The sequence below is a fragment of the Betta splendens genome, chromosome 13 (assembly GCF_900634795.4).
Source record: "Betta splendens chromosome 13, fBetSpl5.4, whole genome shotgun sequence".
Taxonomy (NCBI): Eukaryota; Metazoa; Chordata; class Actinopteri; order Anabantiformes; family Osphronemidae; genus Betta; species Betta splendens.
The window spans coordinates 16,279,912-16,302,908 of NC_040893.2; the positions used below are offsets into that span (position 1 = coordinate 16,279,912).

At 47.1% G+C, this 22,997-nt stretch overlaps 1 protein-coding gene and 1 long non-coding RNA gene across 2 annotated transcripts; both read right to left on the reverse strand.

The window, feature by feature from the left end:
• Window positions 1-5,818: 5,818 nt before the first annotated feature.
• Window positions 5,819-8,017, reverse strand: LOC129604985 (uncharacterized). The gene is made up of 2 exons (XR_008696407.1): window positions 7,611-8,017; window positions 5,819-7,314 (listed from the first exon to the last, which is right to left on the reverse strand). It is a non-coding gene; the product is annotated as an uncharacterized LOC129604985 (long non-coding RNA).
• A 1,513-nt stretch (window positions 8,018-9,530) lies between these two features.
• LOC114868661 (deleted in malignant brain tumors 1 protein-like) lies at window positions 9,531-14,206 on the reverse strand. Its single transcript, XM_029172450.3, has 11 exons — window positions 14,153-14,206; window positions 13,644-13,707; window positions 12,881-13,315; window positions 12,159-12,563; window positions 11,437-11,841; window positions 11,089-11,294; window positions 10,736-10,878; window positions 10,380-10,619; window positions 10,133-10,286; window positions 9,953-10,028; window positions 9,531-9,855 (listed from the first exon to the last, which is right to left on the reverse strand). Exons 2-11 carry the CDS (start codon window positions 13,705-13,707, stop codon window positions 9,845-9,847), a joined length of 2,139 nt encoding a protein of 712 aa, XP_029028283.3. The 5' UTR covers window positions 14,153-14,206; the 3' UTR covers window positions 9,531-9,844.
• Between the last annotated feature and the right edge of the window lie 8,791 nt (window positions 14,207-22,997).

Genomic DNA, 22,997 nt, shown 5'->3' on the forward strand with positions numbered 1-22,997 from the left:
ATTTAATGTTCCCTGCCTCATTGTCACGGAACGGCAGATAAAGGACCCACATGCACAGCACCGAGGCAGGATAATGATCAAACACAGGTTTATTGCTATAAGCGGAGTCAGACGGTCCAGGTCATACACAAAAGGCTCAGCAAAAGGTACAAAGGGGGGGCAGGCGATCTCGAGTCCAGTACGTAGGCGAGGTTCGATACACGGGAGGTCACGGCAAAAGTACAGGCAGGGATAAAGCAAAACTCACGGTCAGATAGTAGTCCAGGGTCAGGCAGGAAACGACGGTGAAAGCAAACGGGAACAAAACACGAGAAACACGGAACACAAAACTCATGAAACTCGACAATCTGGCAAAGGACTATGGGAACAGGTGGTGGCTAAATACACAGAGTGATTACGTAATTACTGACAGGTGTGGATACTGGGAACAGGTAAGTGACAGCTGACAGAGAACAGGAAGTTTAACAAAATAAAACAGGACATGGCGTGACAACAGGAAACAACTAGAACAAAAACCCAGATCATGACAGTACCCTCCGCCCACGGAAGCCCCCCCCCCCCCCCAAACCAGGGCGGGCGGAGGGTGGTCCCAGGAGGAGGGACCGAATCCCTACCCCTCACGGGGAACAAGCAGGGTGGGTGGAGGGAGGACCGGAGGAGGGCCAAACAAGAGTCCACATAACAAAGTCCACGAACGGGGAAGACACGAAGTCCAGGGATTCCCTCACGGGGGGTGAAGGCGTGGCGAGATCCTGCTCAGCCGCCGCTGAGCCCGGGTGGCCCTCTTAGTGCCCTTAAGCTGGGCCGATGTCCCCGGGGACCACCCCGAATGGCGACGTCCTCCAGGCGGACGCCGATCCGAGAGGCTGAGGAGTCGAGGCGGACGTCGCCGCAGGAGGCAGCGCCATCCACGCAGCAGGAGGCGCCGAGGGCGAGGCCACCCGTCCGGCAGCCGAGACAAGGACGAGGCAGGAACCGGAGACGTCCTCCTTGGACCTCCGCGACGAGACACAGGAACCAGCGGCGTCTTCCTTGGACCACCGCGACGAAAAACAGGAACCAGCGGCGTCCTCCTTGGACCACCGCGACGAAAAACAGGAACCAGCGGCGTCCTCCTTGGACCATCGCGACGAAAAACAGGAACCAGCGGCGTCCTCCTTGGACCACCGCGACGAGAAACAGGTGCAGATGCGGCCGGAGCCGGGCCGCCAGGAACCGATGCAGGTGCGGCCGGAGCCAGGCCGCCAGGAACCAATGCAGGTGCGGCCGGAGCCGGGCCGCCAGGAACCGGGCCGCCAGAAACCGATGCAGGTGCAGCGGGAGCTGCGACGGGAATGACACCCTCCTGGAGGTCAGCAAGGACTGCGACGGGGGCGCGACCCCCTCCTGGAGGTCCGCCGGGACTGCGACGGGGGCGCGACCCCCTCCTGGAGGTGCGCAGGGACTGCAGCTGGCGCGACCCCTTCCTGGAGGTGCGCAGGGACTGCAGCTGGCGCGACCCCTTCCTGGAGGTGCGCAGGGACTGCAGCTGGCGCGACCTCCTCCTGGAGGTGCGCAGGGACTGCAGCTGGCGCGACCTCCTCCTGGAGGTGCGCAGGGACTGCAGCTGGCGCGACCTCCTCCTGGAGGTGCGCAGGGACTGCAGCTGGCGCCGCCTCCTCCTGGAGGTCCGCGGGCGCTGCGGCTCCGAGGATGACAGAGACTGGAACGACCTCTCTCGGGCCGACAGGAACGGGGACTGGAACGACCGCTACTTGGCCGACAGGAACTACGGAACCGACAGGTACAGGAACGACCTCAACATGGCCGACCGGGACTGGAACGGCCTCAACATGGCCGACAGGGGCGGGAACGGCCTCAACATGGCCGACAGGGGCGGGAACGGCCTCAACATGGCCGACAGGGGCGGGAACGGCCTCAGCGTGGCCGACAGGGGCGGGAACGGCCTCAACATGGCCGACAGGGGCGGGAACGGCCTCAACATGGCCGACCGGGACTGGAACGGCCTCAACATGGCCGACAGGGACTGGAACGGCCTCAACATGGCCGACAGGAACAGGAACGGCCTCAACATGGCCGACAGGAACAGGAACGGCGTCCTTACTAGAGCCGACGGGGACAGGAACGACCCCTAACGGGTCGACAGGAACTGGGACGGCGTCCCCTCCGGAGCCGGCATGACTGCTTACAGCTGCCGAGCTCGACGGAGGAGACGTCGGCCTGATTGGGTGGAACTAACAGTCGTCAGACGGACGGTGCCCTCTGACTGGGACAAGGACTAAGCGTGACTGGACTGGACTGGGACGTGACTCGACTGGACTGGAACGTGACTCGACTGGACTGGAACGTGGGCTAGCCTCGACTGGACCTGAGCGTGACCGGACTGAACGGGGCCCTGGACTGGGCTCGACTGGACTGGGATCTGGACTGGGCTCGACTGGACTGGGCTCGACTGGACTGGGCTCGACTGGACTGGGCTCGACTGGACTGGGCTCGACTGGACTGGGCTCGACTGGAGCGGGGCTAGAGCCCGGACTGGGCTCAACTGGGCTGGAACCCGAACTGGGCTCGACTGGGCTGAGACCTGGACTGGGCTTGACTGGGCTGAAACCTGGACTGGGCTCGACTGGGCTGAAACCTGGACTGAGCTCGACTGGACTGGGGCTGGAACCTGAGCGTGACAGGGCTGCACTAGAGCATGAGCGTGGCGAGGCTGAACGGCGACTGGAGCCTGAGCGGAGCATGGCTGAACTGGGGACTGGGCAAAACACGGCTGAACTGGGGACTGGGCAAAACACGGCTGAACTGGGGACTGGGCAAAACACGGCTGAACTGGGGACTGGGCAAAACACGGCTGAACTGGGGACTGGGCAAAACACGGCTGAACTGGGGACTGGGCAAAACACGGCTGAACTGGGGACTGGGCAAAACACGGCTGAACTGGAGACTGGGCAAAACACGGCTGAGCTGGAGACTGGGCAAAACACGGCTGAGCTGGAGACTGGGCAAAACACGACTGAGCTGGAGACTGGGCAAAACACGACTGAGCTGGAGACTGGGCAAAACACGACTGAGCTGGAGACTGGGCAAAACACGACTGAGCTGGAGACTGGGCAAAACACGACTGAGCTGGAGACTGGGCAAAACACGACTGAGCTGGAGACTGAGCAGCTCGCGGCTGGGCTGGAGACTGAACAGCGGGCGGCTGGAGACTGAACAGCTCGCGGCTGGACTGGAGACTGAACAGCTCGCGGCTGGACTGGAGACTGAACAGCTCGCGGCTGGACTGGAGACTGAACAGCGCGCGGCTGGGCTGGAGACGGGGGACCGCATGAGTGCAGGAAATCCTCCCAGCGGAACAAACATGGAGCTGGGCAGGTTGGTGCAGACACGACGGTGCGACGGGGCTGGGAGGAGGAAACCGAAACCATCGGCGGTGCGACCGGCGCTGGCGTGGTGCGGAGCGCGTCGCTTAGCTCTTCGAACCTTGCACACAACCGCTCATAGAGGCGTCGAACACTGGGGCGCTCTAACACGCTGTCCTCGTCCTCCAGAGTCAGTATCGCCACCTCCACGGCGCTGCGCTGGTTTTCCGGGTTAACCGCCCGTCGGTAATCCTCCGCGAGGATCTTAAAATAAACTTGTAGTTCGCTAGGTAGCTCGGCGCAGGTAAACTCCATGCTCCCTCGGGTGAATAATACTCGCCGTTTAAAAAAAAAGGAAGCTAGAAAAACAGTCACTGACCTGACCGGAGGCTGAGTGCTGGCTGGGTCCAAGTCTGGCCAGATTGTTCTGTCACGGAACGGCAGATAAAAGGACCCACATGCACAGCACCGAGGCAGGATAATGATCAAACACAGGTTTATTGTTATAAGCGGAGTCAGACGGTCCAGGTCATACACAAAAGGCTCAGCAAAAGGTACAAAGGGGGGCAGGCGATCTCGAGTCCAGTACGTAGGCGAGGTTCGATACACGGGAGGTCACGGCAAAAGTACAGGCAGGGATAAAGCAAAACTCACGGTCAGATAGTAGTCCAGGGTCAGGCAGGAAACGACGGTAAAAGCAAACGGGAACAAAACACGAGGAACACGGAACACAAAACTCATGAAACTCGACAATCTGGCAAAGGACTATGGGAACAGGTGGTGGCTAAATACACAGAGTGATTACGTAATTACTGACAGGTGTGGATACTGGGAACAGGTAAGTGACAGCTGACAGAGAACAGGAAGTTTAACAAAATAAAACAGGACATGGCGTGACAACAGGAAACAACTAGAACAAAAACCCAGATCATGACACTCATGTCTCGTAGTTGGTCAGTCACTACTTCTCCGGTTGGGCGTATGTCCCTGTGTTTGTTTCTGTTTTTGCAGTCTGTAGTTGCATGTTGTGGTTGATGTATGTTTTGTTCTAATCCTTTTGTCCTGCCAGTCAGTTTTTTTAGATAATCATGTTCCCATGCCTGTACTGGTTAGTCTGTCAGTCTACAGCATTTCTTTTGTTGTTTAACCTTTGAGTGTCTCTGTGTATTAAAATATTGAATGTGTCACAATGGCACAATGGTGGAAGGACCCAAATGCACAGCGATACTTGAGTAAAAGATTGTTTTAATAAGAACGTAGTCAGGCAGGCAATGGTCATACACAGGTTGGCAAAAACAAGATCCGACAGGGCTTGGGTAAAAGACGTGGTCAAAAACAGGCAGAGGTTATACATGCTAGGCAGGGTTATCATAGGCTGGGCAAGAATCAAAAAGGTATTACTAAACAAGGTCATGCACGGAAACTGGAAACTCGACAATGCTGGAATGCTGGTCATGGGATGAACTCACACAATCTAGCAAGGTGCTGGAGTGAGAGGCAGTGCTTAAGTACTGAACTACTGATTACTGAATTACGTGCAGCTGGGGTTAACAAGGACCGAAAGTAAAACTAGACTGACTGGATATGGGAGCTAAACAGGAAGTGTTTACAAAATAAAACCGGAACTGGCTAGATAGTGGAGTAATTGACTGCGGTTGTGACAGAATGTATAAGTTTGACTGGGTCTTTGCATTTGGGTTCTCTTCTAATGAGGCCATCTCTAAGTTGTGTGGCCAGTAAACCCTGAGTGTGTTAAGCCTCGCCCAGTGTGGGATCAAGTGTCGTTAGGCCACTGGCTCTAAGTTGAGCCTGGCCCTGACTCCAGTAATGAAGGTTCCCTGGTGAGGGATACAGTTTAGTCTGGCCTGTTCTTCAGTAGAGTGGGTCTAGTGCAGTCGCAATGACCACAGGGAGTGCAGGTAGTTGTGGGGGTTGTGCGTTTCAGTACTACAGCACCCTAGTCTGCCTGTCTGAACTAGGTGCCGACCTAGTGGTGTTTTTAATATTTCCTATTAAGGGATTTAGTTTATCTCCTGGTCTCTACAGTAGTGCTTAAGTCTGCATCTTTGCCATCTGTAATAGAAACCCCATCTGTCGAAAAATGCATGCAAAATAAATGACTGACTCCTGCTTGCCTGACTTGTCAACAAACTCTAGGGGTTGTGATACTAGGCCCTTATATCTATGCTGATCTACATACAGAAAGTTAGCAATCGCCACTGCAGAATTACTTTGCTGAACTCTGACGTTACTGTAAATAGACTACAGACGAGTTGCGTCAACTCCAGACTGAGATTTTTGAAGAAAATCAAATTGAATTCTCTTTGGTTAAAACCGACCACTAGTGCCACATTCAAAGCTCAGTGAAATCCGTGGCCGGGGGATGTAAAACCAAAATGGCTGCAGGGCAAGCATTTCCTTGAGCACATGAATTTCAAGTCCAAGAGTCAATATAGAACATGAAGAAAATCACCATCATTTATTTTCACACACCTTAGAAAACAGCAATGACAACTGCTTGACTTCAGTGCAACAGCAAACTAAACAAGAAAACACTGCAAAAGCATGAGCCCAACCTTAAGTGACAAGCTGATGAAAAACAACTGAGGCCTTAGGTAAAGGGTGGACCTATATACAGGTGAAAACAATAAAAGCAATCAAGGTACAGTAAGGAATTAAGGACAGGAGCAAACCAGAAATGATCCTTTCAAAATACAACACCAGACAGTAACTATAAATCAGTTTAAATGCACAACGTTCACAGGACACACACACACACACACACACACACACACACACACACACAAACACACACATCAATGAGCAGGTACTGTATCTATAATTCATTAAGATTTCAATTCAGTTAAATTCTGTTTTATTTATATACACACACACCCACACACAGACAAACACAGATACACACACATAGATAAATCAACGACTGACAGATCTGTTATACATCCCAAGCTTTAAGGACAGCAGGAACGTCTACTATGAGATATGCAGATTTTATCGTTTAGTACTGTTTAAATTTTAATTGAGATGCAGTGCTAGTGCTGCTGTAGGTATCTTACTCGAGGACACACTTGCTCTGGTGCTCTGGTGGGCTTTAAACCTGGGACCTTCTGCTACCTAGGTCAATGCTCTACCAACTGAGCAACTGTGTAACAAAATACAAAACACGTGAAGTTACAGAATGTGCTAAAATATATAAAAATCAAACTGTGACTTTCAGAGCTTCTATATTTGTTTCAAACCTTGTGTCCAACACTTCAAAGCATGTTAAAACACCGCTAAAGAGCCCAGTCTGTCAATAGGTTCAGTTTAATGTGAGAGACAGGGTTGGGAGTAGAGGTAGATTTTGACTACAGCTGGCTTCAGGTTCTAATTTGATACCGCCTGAACAAGGTCCAAGGTTTGCTCCAATGCTAAGATCTTACATATGTTGTAAAAGTAAGTATCTGAATCAGTTCAAGATATTCTTCATCCTCATTTCCCTCCGCCTCATCTTACCAATGAAAAATAGACCAGAACTTGTGTGATCTACAAATGTGTTTTGTTTAAACTGTGGAAAACTCTGAGTTAGTGGAAATTTGATTTTCATCACAAGATCTAAACTGGTGACATTTCTACAACCCTCATATTTAAAAAAACTGTATTGTAGTACTGTAGCTTGTGTTTTTCAGAGACGCTGGGTCTGGAAACAACCAGTGCATGTTGTTACTGTTCTCCTTCCCTCTGTATCTGAAATGGAATAAAGAAGTGGTGTGACTCAACTTTTAATAGTTTTTGTTGTGGTTGTGAATTTTAATCTAGATCTGTTCACTTTTTTAGCTTCAGAGTGAGTTTAGGTCTGTGGGATTTACTGGTACAATCAGCCTCTGGTGTGACCTCCCACACTTAAAGTGGTGTCATCGGCAGGAGGTGGGATGTTGTAGTGATGAGAAATCTGGGAACCAGTAAAAGAAAAAAAAAAAGGAGTTTGACTAGAGAGAAACTCTTTTGACTGGTCAAGAAAAGATGTCATTATATTTTAAGTAGGCAATTGTTTGTAACAAGTATTATTTCACAAGATATAAAAAGGACTTGTTTGAAGACAAAACATCTTATTTCAGGAAACCTTACCAAATCTGTCAATAAACCAAATAAAAATTGTTTTGGTAAGTTTACCTGAAATAAGATTGTTATGGAAATTGTTAATTCCCTTAGTAAATTTTAAATAAAGCAGACACAATCAGTTAATACCTTCTTCAGGATTTTACTTGCATGTTTCCAGTTTCCAGTTTCCAGTTTACAGGAAAGGCAACTTCCTCTCATTGAAGAGAAGACAAGGATTCAGCTCATTATATGTATTCCATAACTGGGAGGTGCATACAGGGATCGGGACGGCGTCCTCTCCGGAGCCGGCAGGGCTACCTACAGCTGCCGAGCTCGACTGAGTAGACGTCGGGCCTGACTGGTCTGGGTCCTGAGCGTGACCTGACTTGTCTGGAATCTGGGCTGACACCGGAGCGTGACGAGGCTGGGCTGACACCGGAGCGTGACGAGGCTGGGCTGACACCGGAGCGTGACGAGGCAGGGCTCACACCGGAGCGTGACGAGGCTGGGCTCACACCGGAGCGTGACGAGGCTGGGCTCACACCGGAGCGTGACGAGGCTGGGCTCACACCGGAGCGTGACGAGGCTGGGCTCACACCGGAGCGTGACGAGGCTGGGCTCACACCGGAGCGTGACGAGGCTGGGCTCACACCGGAGCGTGACGAGGCTGGGCTCACACCGGAGCGTGACGAGGCTGGGCTCACACCGGAGCGTGACGAGGCTGGGCTCACACCGGAGCGTGACGAGGCTGGGCTCACACCGGAGCGTGACGAGGCTGGGCTCACACTGGAGCGTGACGAGGCTGGGCTGACTGCGACGTAGGACCTGGTGTGGCTGCTGGCTGCAGTGCTGGGGCAGGCTGTGGTGTGGTATTGTCCAGTGCCTCCCAAAGTAGAGGAATCCTCCGAAGAAGTGCTACCACCTCTTCATGGGCATCCGTCCGGGTCTGGGGGTCGGTTGCCGAGGTAGCGGTGTCAAGGTGCTCCTTTAGACGAAACATGATCGGGTGCGAGAAATGAAGTTGAAGCCACTCTATAGTCCTGCTGGACTGGACTGCGGGAGTGGGGTAGTTGGGCTGCGGTTCTGTGACTGGGTCGGGCTGCGGTACTGGAGCAGACAGTGGTTCTGTGGCAGGGGCAGACAGTGGTTCTGTGGCAGGGGCAGACGGTAAATCGCGGGTGGACGCCGCGCACGTCTCAGATCTGCCCGCAGCACCTGGAGCCGGGCGAACAGCGCCCATACTCCAGGGTAGTGAAGCCACCAGTGTTCCTCCTCGAGGATCTCCACCGCGATCTTCACCACGCGGAGCCGTGCCTTTACGCCGGAAGCCTCCACGTATTCCTTTGCGAGCTCCGCGAAGCACCAACGGAGATCCGTAAAAAAGAAAATCAGGAGAGAAAAAACAAAACCCAAAAAAAAGCTCATCTACTTACGGCTGGCTGGGTCCGAGGTTGGCCAGATTGTTCTGTCAGGAAACACTCGGTGGAGGACCCAAACGCACAGCGCAGACACGACGTGAGGTATCGGAGGATTTATTAAAGCTCTTGGTCGGACAGGCAGAGGTCGGTACACGAGTTTCAAGGATGATAGCCACGGCACAGACAGGGAGTGAGCAAGGCAGTCAAGATCCAGACTGGGTTCCATACACAAAGCTGAGTCAACAGGCACCGACTGGGAGCAGGCAGGACACACAAAAAGGGTATACAGGTATACAGGATACACAAAAGACTTACTTGGCTGAATGCTGGAGCGTAGACACATAAACGTGAACTTACAATCTGGCAAACAGCTGGTGTGTGAGGTGGAGACTAAATACCAAGGCTGATTGCTGATTATTGTCAGTTGTGAGTAATGAGGACCGGAGGTGACATGAAACACAGAGTGTGGCAGGAAGTCCTTCAAAATAAAACCAAAGGCCAGAACCAAACTATGACAGACAGGAAGGACTTCAAAAATAAAACCGGAGCAGGACCAGAAACTGTGACAATCGTACTGTATAATAAGACCATGTACCATGGAGTCACAGGCTTATTCCATGTAATGCTTAGTGAAATGAGACAAAGCACATTCATGTTTTCAAAGCTTTATTGCAAATTGGGTTTTCTGCGTTAAACACAGAATCATAGTTAGTTTGAGCTAAGAAATAACAATACACAGTATAGGCAACATTAAGTATATCCTGCAAACTCGAGATATATCAAAGCAATAATATTGTAAATATTAAAATTACTCATGATTATTATTCATTATGATCAATATGCATTTCAAGAAGGATTAAAGTATTTATGGCTTCATCAAGATAAACTGAGTAATTATACTGTAAATGGAAATTATAAATATCCATTACACTGTGAACCAATTCATCCCATTCATCCCAGTTATCAATGCTCCCCTACAGAACAAGAACAAGAGAAAAGCAATTATGATTCTTATGTTTGTAAAATTCATTTTACTTAGACAAAAGCTTCGACATCAGATTCTATACGTACATGTGATGGGTCCAACACTGAGGGTACGGAGCTGCACCAAGTTGGGTTGAGAGCGGTATGTCCTCCTGGTGCAAAGCTGTAAGGTCAGACACACAGGCAGAACACGTCACATACGTCATATTCTTTGACTATTAAAGTAAATGTGTTTGATACAATCAGTTGAACGAATGCTTGACTCACTGGAGCACAGCTGTAACTCCTGTTGTCACACAGACTGACTTTGCAGTGAAGGAAGATGTCTGAACCCTGAAGAGGAAGGACAACGGCAGAGAAACGAACACGTAGGGACTGTCCGTTCTCAACCACCGACACTCTCTGAGGGTCAACGGGACACCTGGAGGACATGTTTGACAGCGTTACCAGAAACATACTACATGCCTTCAGATTTTAAATGATCTGTTTTTGTAAGAACAGATGAAATGCAGACCTGGAGTAAATAAGAGAGTATCGCCTAGGGTCCTGAGGGGATGAGGACTGAGTTGTATAGCACTCATTCAAAACGGCCACAAAGGCTGGATCACTGTCAGCCACATACACTTCTACATGCAGTGGTGAGCCCCGTGGCAGCACGAGCTGGCCTGGTGTGAAGGCGTACACAAAGCCAGAGTTGTAAAGGTTCATGTAGGCTCTAGCTGCTGAACCTGAACTGCTAAGGCCTCCTTCCACCCTTTGAAGAATGAAGAGAGAAGATAAATTGCAATATAAATATCCAGTCAGTAGGACAGTCAGTGTTATACATAGTCCATAGTGTTTGTAGTTTTATTCAAAAGAGAAAAAACTCACAGAGGAGATCTTATGCCAGTCAGGCTGGCATTGGTTTCTAAGGGGTATGCACAGGAAAATGGGATGACTTCAGGGACAACAAGGGAACCGTTGTTTGGGTATAAAAACAGGTTGTTGGAGTAGATGGCGTGGGTGCTGTTGGTCTAAAAGTGAAGGTACATTGGACTGATCATGTGTTTAATCATGTTATAGTTAACATAAGTTTAAACCAACATATGATAAATGCATTACACAAACCACCATTCAGATGAGGATATAGTTCATCTCTAGCATTGATCATCAAAGTATAGCACAACCAGAGGTTCTGGCTGGTCTGTTTGTAGTGGTAACAGTAGTGAGTAAGTTAATCTCACCGTCAACACAGTTCCACAGACACCAGCCTGACGTGGAGCTTGGTACCACACAACATTATCTTGTACTCTGTAGTTGGAGCAGGAGAGAACTGCCATGTGACCAGAGAATACGTTCAAATGAGACTGAGCAATGCTCAAATGCACACCAACTTCCATGAGGTAACTACTGCAAACTAGTTGAGAAGCCTGAGGATCAGGACGTTGATCTGAAAGATGAAAAAAAAATTCAGTTACTTAGTGTCTCTTAAAACCAAAAAAGAAAATGAATACAGATATAGGATTAATTTTCACGGATGTAAGATACAGGTAGAGTATGTTTAAATATTCAAATGTAGTGAACACAGATACCTTCACAGATGACACCAGCATCTTCATTGTGCCCACAGTTGTGTGTCCCAAAAGGTAGATGTGTGCAGTCTGTTATTGCCGTCTCATTTCCTCTGCACTGAACATCATCCAACCAGATTGGCCCAGTGCCTTGTCCAAAATATGCTACAGCAGGTGCATCCAGAGCTCTGCCACATCCAACCTGTCTACACACCACCTCAGCATCTGACAGACTCCAGAAGTCATCACACACCGTCCCCCACTGATTATTTACAAAAACCTCCACTCTGCCAGAGCAGCGGCTGGTGGGGTGGACCAGTCTCAGTAGAGGGAGTGAAGGCGTAGTAGTGGTTGTGGGAAGTGGGGTTGAAGTGGGCGTGGTTGTAGGAAGTCTGGTTGTGGTGGGTGTTGTTGTACCATTGACGACTAGTCAAGTAAAACATGTTAAACCTTATTTTAGGTGAACAGGTCAATGTTACCAACAAAAATGAACAAACAGGCTATTTCATCAGTATTATTTCATTTGATTTTTTTAGACTTTGCAGTAGCTGGATTTAGGTCCCTGTAGCAATTACAGTAATACAGTACTTGCACTACTAATCCAAATGATTTGGCACAAATTTTTATTCACATATTTCCGAAGCTTAAGTGGCTTCACTTGAGTTAAGATTTAACTACAACCTTCTCAGTTTAAGATACAGATAGACTATGTTCAAAAAAGCAAATGTTATGAACACACTTACCTTCACAGATTACACCAGCATCTTCATTGTGCCCACAGTTGTGTGTCCCAAAAGGTAGATGTGCGCAGTCTGTTATTGCTGTCTCATTTCCCCTGCACTGAACATCATCCAACCAGATTGGCCCAGTGCCTTGTCCAAAAAATGCTACAGCAGGTGCGTCCAGAGCTCTGCCACATCCCACCTGTCTACACACCACCTCAGCATCTGACAGACTCCAGAAGTCATCACACACCGTCCCCCACTGGTTATTTACAAAAACCTCCACTCTGCCAGAGCAGCGGCTGGTGGCGTTGACCAGTCTCAGTAGAGGGAGTGAAGCCATAGTAGTGGTTGTGGGAAGTGGGGTTGTAGTGGGCGTGGTCGTAGGAAGTCTGGTTGTGGTGGGCGTTGTTGTACCATTGACGACTAGTCAAGTAAAACATGTTAAACCTTATATCAGGTGAACAGGTCAATGTTACCAACAAAAATGAACAAACAGGCTATTTCATCAGTATTATTTCATTTGATTTTTTTAGACTTTGCAGTAGCTGAATTTAGGTCCCTGTAGCAATTACAGTAATACAGTACTTGCACTACTAATCCAAATGATTTGGCACAAATTGTTATTCACATATTTCCGAAGGTTAAGTGGCTTCACTTGAGTTAAGATTTAAATACAACCTTCTCAGTTTAAGATACAGATAGACTATGTTCAAATAAGCAAATGTAGTGAACACACTTACCTTCACAGATTACACCAGCATCTTCATTGTGCACACAGTTATGTGTCCCAAAAGGTAGATGTGCGCAGTCTGTTATTGCTGTCTCATTTCCCCTGCACTGAACATCATCCAACCAGATTGGCCCAGTGCCTTGTCCAAAAAATGCTACAGCAGGTGCGTCCAGAGCTCTGCCACATCCCACCTGTCTACACACCACCTCAGCATCTGACAGACTCCAGAAGTCATCACACACTGTCCCCCACTGGTTATTTATGAAAACCTCAACTCTGCCAGAGCAGCGGCTGGTGGGGTGGACCAGTCTCAGTAGAGGGAGTGAAGGTGTAGTATTGGTTCTGGGAAGTGGGGTTGTAGTGGGCGTGGTCGTAGGAAGTCTGAATGTTGTGGGCGTGGTCGTAGGAAGTCTGGTTGTGGTGGGCGTTGTTGTACCATTGACGACTAGTCAAGTAAAACATGTTAAACCTTATATCAGGTGAACAGGTCAATGTTACCAACAAAAATGAACAAACAGACTATTTCATCAGTATTATTTCATTTGATTTTTTTAGACTTTGCAGTAGCTGAATTTAGGTCCCTGTAGCAATTACAGTAATACAGTACTTGCACTACTAATCCAAATGATTTGGCACAAATTGTTATTCACATATTTCCGAAGCTTAAGTGGCTTCACTTGAGTTAAGATTTAACTACAATATAATACAATATAAAATTTGTGAATGACAATAAAATCATAGCAATGATTTTAGTTCAATTTGATACATGTTACCTGTCAATCCTATTAACATTAAAATCAGTAACAACAGCCTGGGCCCAGTAATGAAGAGCAACATCTAGGAGGAAGTCAAAAAATTGTTAAACCTTGGCTAAAAGACCAAAACCTTAATGATATTTCATTAACACAAAGATCACATTTCATTTATGCATTGCACTTGTTAATAAATCTATTAATGAGATTTACTATTTTAATGTCAGTAAAGCCAGTTGTGTTTACTCTTACTCTAACACTCTACATTTATTCGAAATATAAAACTAAAAAAACAACAAAAAACAATTTGAAACCCAATACGTCTCAATTCTTAATCATTCTGTTATGTCTTCATATATATTTTTTGACTCATGTTATGCCTTTAAGTTTTACATTTTACTTTTCTAACTCATTCATGCAGTATTAAAGATTATTACAATAATTTAGAAAACAGAACAAATGTGTAAATTAACATTTATTGAGTAGAATGAGTGGGATGACCAACACGCCTTCATGTGGTCACGACTTACCGCGTCCAAATGTGTCAAAAATTTGTTGTGTCTGACTGGAAGAGATGAAGATGAGTCTAAACCTGCCTTCCACGGTCAACAATTTATATAGAACCAAAGGAAACATGTGACCGGCTGAAACCTAATTAACACATATGGTATGAGGAAATATTCTTTTTCCTTATTGCTAAAAAGCCAGTTTGGCAACTCTAATAATTCTGGTGACCTTAAGTTGTCTTTATGCCAGTCCATTATGTATGCATATTTCAGAAGGCACTTATCTCAAAGTAGGTTGGATAGTAGTAGTAGTAGCAGTATGTTGTGTTAAAAGTAAAGTAAAAATGAAAGTAAAGTACTGTTTTTATTAATTTGAATCTTAGGTCCAGTGTTAAAACCTGTGTTATTTTTAAATGTCTATATCCTGTGTTAAGCGAGATAAAGGTTGGTTTCCTCTGTATTTCTTGGTTATCATCCAAGTAAGAGAGTGTTTGCCCATCCTCGTACAGTATGAAGGTTAGTGAATCATTTATTTAGGTTACTGTAAGTCAGCATTGTATAATAAGTGTCAGGATTCACCACACAAGATGGCAGCCAGTAACCATGGCTAACAGTGGGGATCGAGTCAGAGACAGGGTGTGCCATGAATAAGTAAAAATCAGCCCTTTTAATCAATGAAAGGTATATATCTATATCAAGCTACACAACAAAAAAAACACTTGTAACACAAGGTAATAAACTAGTATAGGTATAGTATAGGAGGATCAAAACGACTAATCAAACTTCAGGTCAGGACATAAAATGGGCATAAACCTACAGTAAGGTAAGGCTAACACATGGAGCTAGAACACAGCCTGAACAGACGTGACTGAGCACGGCCTGAACAATGTGACTGAGCACGGGATGAACAACGTGACTGAGCACGGCATGAACAACGTGACCAGAGCATAGCATGAACAACAAACTAAACAGAAAGCGAGAGATACCAATGTGACAGGTTAAATATTACTGGTGACAATAGTATGTTTGGCATCAGACCCAGTCAAGTAATATGTTGTAATTAGTTCTAATGTTGAATAGAGTTGTTTATTTCTGGTGTTAAACTGTATTTTCTATTCTGTTTTGCATCTGTATCAGTTTCACATTGCAGTAGATGGCTTACAGAGTAGGGGTATTTTCAGAGAGAGTCCAGCAGAGGGAGGTCCAAATTGCCGAACTATATTGGAGGCCACGTAGCAGCTTTCTTCACTCAATACACTAGAGCCAAAGAGGAAAGCTGTGTATTGCTCTGATTCATATTCCTCTTATTAGGTATGAATATTGGTCCTACAAATATTTATAGTGACATATGTGCTTTGGCGACGATGTATGTGTCTAGGGAAGCGTGTTTTATGTGCAACTGTTTAATGTAATTTAGTAAATAGATAGCCACGTGCGGGTAATACTAGGCTAACCTTACTGTGTGCCTGTGTGATAACGGTGTGCAGTCGCTATCTTACAGTACATTAAGTGCCGCCTAACGGTTGCTGCGTCACCAGGCTGAAGTGTCGTTGTCGTATGTTGTTAGAATGTCATTGAGCAAATGTGTTGTTAGTTCTGTATGAATTTGTCATCAATGTTGATGTGTTTTGTGAATTTCTGTCATTTGCTGTTGTACGTTGAATGATTTGCACTCAATACACTCGAAAAGTGTATTGTGTATCATTACACGCGAAAAAGGAAAGCTGTGTCGTGTGTATTGCTGTCATTCATATTCCACTTATCAGGGCTTTTACACCAATGCACGCCTTATATGCAGCACAACGCGTGGCTTACATAAGCAACCTGATGTGTTGGAAATTTCCCATAAAGAGGCAGATGGAAGAGTTGTTTTTTGTGAGATTTATTATAAAAATAAAGGAAAAAAAATAAGGAAAGCAAATCAAAAGCATGGATGTTGATCATGCACATCAACAAACCAAAAAACAGCTGGGGAGATCAGTGCACACGCCACGAAGGTGTGATGCAAGAGCCCACAATCCTCAAGTTGCTTCTGCCTTTTAACCCCTCTGTCCAACTATAGTGGAATGTCTGTGTAGCCCAATCAGACTGCATGCACCATCTCACCCCTGTCGCTGTGTGTGTGGAGATGTTTACCTTTTCACACCTACATCGCTGATGTCTAACTAGAGGAAGGAGCACTAAGTCTCAACAGACAGAGAGACTCAACTCCCCGGCCTTGGGTTTGGGGGCTAGTGTTGAGAGTCTATCAGACAGAGACAACCATTGAACATTGTAGGTGAATTGTCAAATACATCAAACAGAAGTAAGACAAAACATAAGATATTAATTGCAGAACATAAGTCATAAATCATATAACAGCATAGAATAAGGAAGAAACAATTTTTCCCATAAAACTCAAAAACATGAACTAAAGACGAGTACCTTTGCACATCTAACAGGCAAAGCAACGCGTGACTGACAGGAGGCAGTGTCCACTGTAAGTCAGCACTGTATAATAAGTGTCAGGATTCACCACACAAGCAGGCGGCCAGTAACCATGGCCAACAGTGGGGATCGAGTCAGAGACAGGGTGCGCCATGAATAAGTAAAAATCAGCCCTTTTAATGAACGAAAGGTATATATCTATATCAAGCAACACAACAAAAAAAACACTTGTAACACAAGGTAATAAACTAAAGCATAGGAGGATCAAAACGACTAAACAAACTTTAGGTCAGGACATGAAATGGGCATAAACCTAAGGTAAGGCTAACACATGGAGCTAGAACACGGCCTGAACAATGTGACTGAGCACGGGATGAACAATGTGACTGAGCACGGCATGAACAACGTGACTAAGCACGGAACAAAGAGGCAAAACATGAACTAAAGACGGGTGCCTTTGCACATCTTACAGGCAAAGCAATGCGTGACTAACAGGAGGCAGTGTCCCTTAAAAGCCCATGTCCTTGGTGGGTATCTTGGCTTGAGCAGCATGAGTGGTGAGGTGACAATGACCCAGCAGTGGGTGAAGGGCTGGAGGGGTCTTTAAAGGGAGACAGAGGGAAAGCACAGGTGTGGTGAATTGGACGGATTGCCAGGAGTATACTAAGGGAGAAGGGAGGGAGTGGGCATGGTCCAAAGCAGAGGTGTGGCATGCTGAGGGACACGCAGAATGGCTGGTACAGTAGAGCCAGCCCGGGATCATAACAATAAGACAATGTATCTTGGAGTCACAGGCTTATTCAGTGTGATTCTAAGTGAAATGAGACAAAGCACATTCATGTTTTCATAGCTTTATTGCAAATTGCGTTTTCTGTGTTAAACGCAGAACTACAGTTGGTTGGAATTAGGGAATAAAAATATACAGTATATGCAACATTAAGTATAACCTGCAACGTCGAGATATATCAAAGCAATAATATTGTTTATTATTATTACTACTTTCTGAACCGCCGCCTTACCGTGGTGGAGGAGTTTGTGTGCCCGAATGACCCCGGGAGCTATGTTGTCGGGGGCTGAATGCCCCTGGTAGGGTCTCCCAAGGCAAACAGGTCCTGGGCGACGGGCCAGACTAAGAGCGGTTCATAACCCCCCTATGAAAGGCAAACCACCGTCGCCCGGTATGGCGCAGCCGGGGTCCCACCCTGGAGCCAGGCCCAGGGTTGGGGCTAGTATGCGATCGCCTGGTGGCCGGGCCTATTCCCACGGGGCCCGGCCGGGCACAGCCCGAAAGAGCGACGTGGGGCCGTCCTCAAGTGGACCCACCATCCGCAGGAGGAACCGTAGGGAGCTCTCAATTTACCGGTCAATCTACGTTCCTACCCTCACCTATGGTCATGAGCTTTGGATCATGACCGAAAGGGCAAGGTCACGGATACAAGCGGCTGAAAGGAGCTTCCTCCGCAGGGTGGCTGGGCGCTCCCTTAGAGATAAGGTGAGGAGCTTTGTCACCCGGGAGGAGCTCGGAGTAGAGTCGCTGCTCCTCCACATCGAGAGGAGCCAGTTGAGGTGGCTCGGGCATCTGGTTCGGATGCCTCCTGGACGCCTCCCTGGGGAGGTGTTCCGGGCATGTCCCACCGGTAGGAGGCCCCGAGGAAGACCCAGGACTCGCTGGAGAGACTACGTCTCTCGGCTGGCCTGGGAACGTCTTGGGGTCCCACCGGAAGAGCTGGAGGAAGTGTCCGGGGAGAGGGAAGTCTGGAACTCTCTGCTTAGACTGCTGCCCCCGCGACCCGGCCCTGGATAAGCGGATGAAAATGGATGGATGGATGGATGGATGGAAATATACAGTATATGCAACATTAAGTATAACCTGCAATGTCGAGATATATCAAAGCAATAATATTGTAAATATTAAAATTACTAGTGTTCATTATGATCAATATCCTGTATGCATTTCAAGAAAGATTAAAGTATTTATGGCATCATCAAGATCAAATGAGTAATTATACTGTAAATGTATCCATTACACTGTGAACCAATTCATCCCAGTTATCAATGCTCCCCTACAGAACAAAAACAAGGGAAAGGTAATCATTATTCTTGTGTCTGTAAAATTCATTTTACTTAGACAAAAGCTTCGACATCAGATTCTATACGTACATGTGATGGGTCCAACACTGAGGGTACGGAGCTGCACCAAGTTGGGTTGAGAGCGGTACAGATGGAGCGGCAAATTTTCGTTGCCTTGTTGCTGCAGGATTTCACACTGATCTTGTCATGACATTTGCATGACTTAGGTATCATTCCACCAAGCCCCCCTACACCAGTCATGACCCCCCACTGTGATATACTTAATGCGTGGCTGCCTTGTTAACGCCCCCTAAACCTTTTTTAAGAAATTACCTGCAATTGCACATTCATGCACCAGGTGGAGCAGTGATGTGTAATCCAGGCATCCAGGCCTACAGGCAGATTGGAAGTGCATGAGGTATATATATATATATATATATATATATATATATATATATATATATATATATATATATATATATATATATATATATATATACACACTCTATTCTCACCCTCCGCGGGTGGTCTCATCCACTTTCCAAGCTCGGGTCCTCTACCAGAGGCCAGGGAGCTTGAGGGTTCTGCGCAGTATCCTTGCTGTTCCTAGGACTGCACTTTTCTGGACTGAGATTTCGGATGTTTTTCCAGGGATCTGTCGTAGCCACTCCTCCAGTTTGGGGGTCACGGCCCCTAGTGCTCCGATCACCACAGGCACCACTGTGGCCTTCACCTTCAAAGCCTTCTCCCGTTCTTCTCTGAGCCCTTGGTATTTCTCTAGTTTCTCATGTTCCTTTTTCCTGATGTTGCCATCGCTTGGTATTGCCACATCCACCACTACGGCTTTCCTCTGCTCTTTATCCACCACCACAATGTCTGGTTGGTTCGCCATTACCATTCTGTCAGTCTGGATCTGGAAGTCCCACAGGATCTTGGCTCGCTCGTTCTCTACCACCTTGGGAGGTGTTTCCCACTTTGACCTTGGGGTCTCCAGTCCATACTCTGCGCAGATGTTCCTGTATACTATGCCAGCCACTTGGTTATGGCGTTCCATGTATGCTTTGCCTGCCAGCATCTTACACCCTGCAGTTATGTGCTGGACCGTCTCAGGGGCCTCTTTGCACAGTCTACACCTTGGGTCTTGTCTGGTGTGGTAGATCTGGGCCTCTATGGTGCTCAGGGCCTGCTCCTGTGCGGCCAGGATGAGTGCCTCTGTGCTGTCCTTCAGCCCAGCCCTTTCAAGCCATTGGTAGGATTTGTTGAGATCAGCCACTTCAGTTATGTTCCGGTGGTACATCCCATGCAAGGGCTTGTCCTCCCATGATGGTCCCTCTTCCAGCATCTCATCCTCTGTTCTCCACTGCCTGAGACATTCACTCAGCACGTCATCTGTCGGGGCCTTATCCTTGATGTACTTATGGATCTTGGATGTTTCATCCCGGATAGTGGCTCTCACGCTCACTAGTCCTCGGCCTCCTTCTTTGCGGCTAGCGTACAGTCTCAGGGTGCTGGATTTGGGGTGGAACCCTCCATGCATGGTGAGGAGCTTTCGTGTCTTAACATCTGTGGTCTGTATCTCTTCCTTTGGCCACCTTATTATTCCTGCAGGGTATCTGATCACTGGCAGGGCGTATCTGTTTATTGCCTGGGATTTGTTCTTGCCATTGAGCTGGCTTCTTAGGACTTGCCTTACTCGTTGGAGGTATTTGGCTGTTGCCGCATTCCTTGTTGCCTGTTCAAGGTTGCCGTTTGCCTGTGGTATTCCAAGGTACTTGTAATTGTCCTCAATGTCTGCTATTCTTCCTTCTGGGAGTGAGACCCCTTCTGTGTGGATTACCTTGCCTCTCTTTGTCACCATCCTCCCACATTTCTCGAGTCCGAATGACATCCCGATGTCCGAGCTGTAGATCCTGGTGGTGTGGATCAGCGAGTCGATGTCTCGCTCACTCTTGGAGTACAGCTTGATGTCATCCATGTAGAGGATGGTGACTTATGGTGGCCCCGTTCCGGAGTCGGTATCCATAGCCAGTCTTGTTTATTATTTGGCTGAGGGGGTTCAGACCTATGCAGAACAGCAGTGGGGACAGTGCATCTCCTGGGCAACTGGGATGTGGCTCCCTACAGTATAGAAAAGACTGTTACATTTACTGTAAATTGTATTGGTCCTACAAATATAATGGCTATGGTACAAGCTATAGGTTACTGACCAGATAAGCAGCAGTTATTGTAGAGATGTGACTAATTAGCAACTAAGCTTGCAACACAACACAGTAATCATTCCAACTAATCATGTTAGAATTTGATAGAACAATGACATAACCCCAAATCACAAGTTGATTTAGGCTGTGACACAGGACGGGGTAATAACAAACATAACCGCGTTCATCTGCAGGTTCTTTTTGTAGCGATCGACCAGCTGTAGCTCTAAAGTGCAAAGGCCTAAAGACATGCTAACGGCTAACGCAACACACAAAACAGGAGCGGCAGCACGTCAACAGGACAAAAGCTCGATCCACCGCTTCCTGCCTGTCGCCGATCGAAGGCCCATCACACACACAGGTGCCAACTCAGAGTAGCACATTTGAAAGGGACAAAGGCTCGGTTGACTCACTGTAGCCGTTAGCATAGCTAGCAATTAGCTTGTCTCACATGTGGGTTACTGCATTTTAAACAGACCCAACTAACATATTTAGATATCACAAGTATCAAGCACAAACTTACTACAGCGAGCTAGATCCACCGCTTCCTGTCTGTCGCCGCTGGAAGGGCGATAACACTCAGCTGTTCCCCGCAGGTGTATGAGATTACAGAAAAAGGACAGACGCTAGACCCACCGCTCCCTGCCTGTAGCCGCTCGATGCCGTTAGTCATTAGTTTTTCTCCACACAGGTGTGTGGCTGCAGGAGCCCACATGAGCACATTTGAAGGGGACAAAGGCTCGGTCGACTGACTGTAGCCGTTAGCATAGCTAGCTAGTAACTTGCCCCACACATAGGTTACTACATTTAAACGGACAAACTAACATTTTAAAACATTATAAATATCAAGCATGTACTTACTTCAGTGAGTGGATGACGAACTTTAGGAATAGATCCTTTTTTTCCAACAGGAGCCGTGAAACAAATCCAGCATTGTACCCTCGTTTGAAATGCACATACGTATAAATGCTGAGGCAGTGTTTCTGGCACCGGTCCGTTAAAAATAAAAGTGACCCACAAATCCTCACTTGTTGATCCCTTGTTAAAGTGAATAGACTTTGGTGTTGGTTAGAACACCCAAGAACCGAACTATTTCTATGGGAGGACTTGGGCGCTGCCGTGCTGGTCTGTTCACGGTGAGTGAGAGGGGGGAAATGGCGGAAGTCCAGTTTTGGTTCGGGATCATTGTGGGGGTGGTGGTTCAGGATTTGCAGGGAGAACTTCCGGCCAAGGTGACGACAACTGGGACACGGCCTCAGAGTAGGTCGTGGTCTGTTTTCATTGGGTGAGAAAATTTACGTTTTCAAAATGTGAAAAAAGCAGGAAATGCATTTCTACCGTGCTCAGTGTGTTTATATGTGACCCATAGAGTCATAGGAACGCTCCAAAATGTCTAAAAAGTGGATTTTGCATGATATGAGCCCTTTAACAAGAAAATTCTTCATGGATCCATAACTTTTAAGGTTCCGCTCAAATCAAGGCTCTGTTAACATAATGCTGTATGAAGGAATTTAGTTACTGTCCATACAGTAGGTCTCCCTCAGAGGACCAACAGCCTAGTGGTTAAAGCACAGGAGCTCCCAGCTAGAGACTCCTGGTGTAAACTTGCCTCTGGTGTCTTTCGTTTACCACACAAATTCAAGTGACACAAAATACAGAGATCTGCATACATATGTGTTATGAGTTATGCCAGCTGATATTCTTTCAGTTCTGTGTCATTTCAGTCACCTTTTACTGCCAAATGTCACCGCAATCGGCTGATTGTGACTGCTCAATAATTTTCAAGTTGACTTACAGACTTTTCTTAAAGCAGAAACATTACCAAAAGTGCAGGAACCTTTACCATGTAAAAAGTGCAGGAAGCTTTACCATTAGTAAAGTTATGCACTATCCTCTATTTACAATAGGCTTCACTTCACACCTGTAAAGAACTGGCTCATCAGTTGAACAAAGGACTGTGAGAAGGTGTGAAGACCATGTCCCCCATGAAGGACATATAATGTAGAAGCTCCTTGAGAAACATTTCTGCTCTAAAAGAATGTAGTGACCCAACTTTCAGACAACTTGGTTTAGAAAATGGTCAAATAAACTGGATGTTTATAAAATCTGTAAATAAAACTGGTTAAAAAGAAAACGTTAAGTCTATGGCTTTAGGATATAAAAGTTTCTTATTT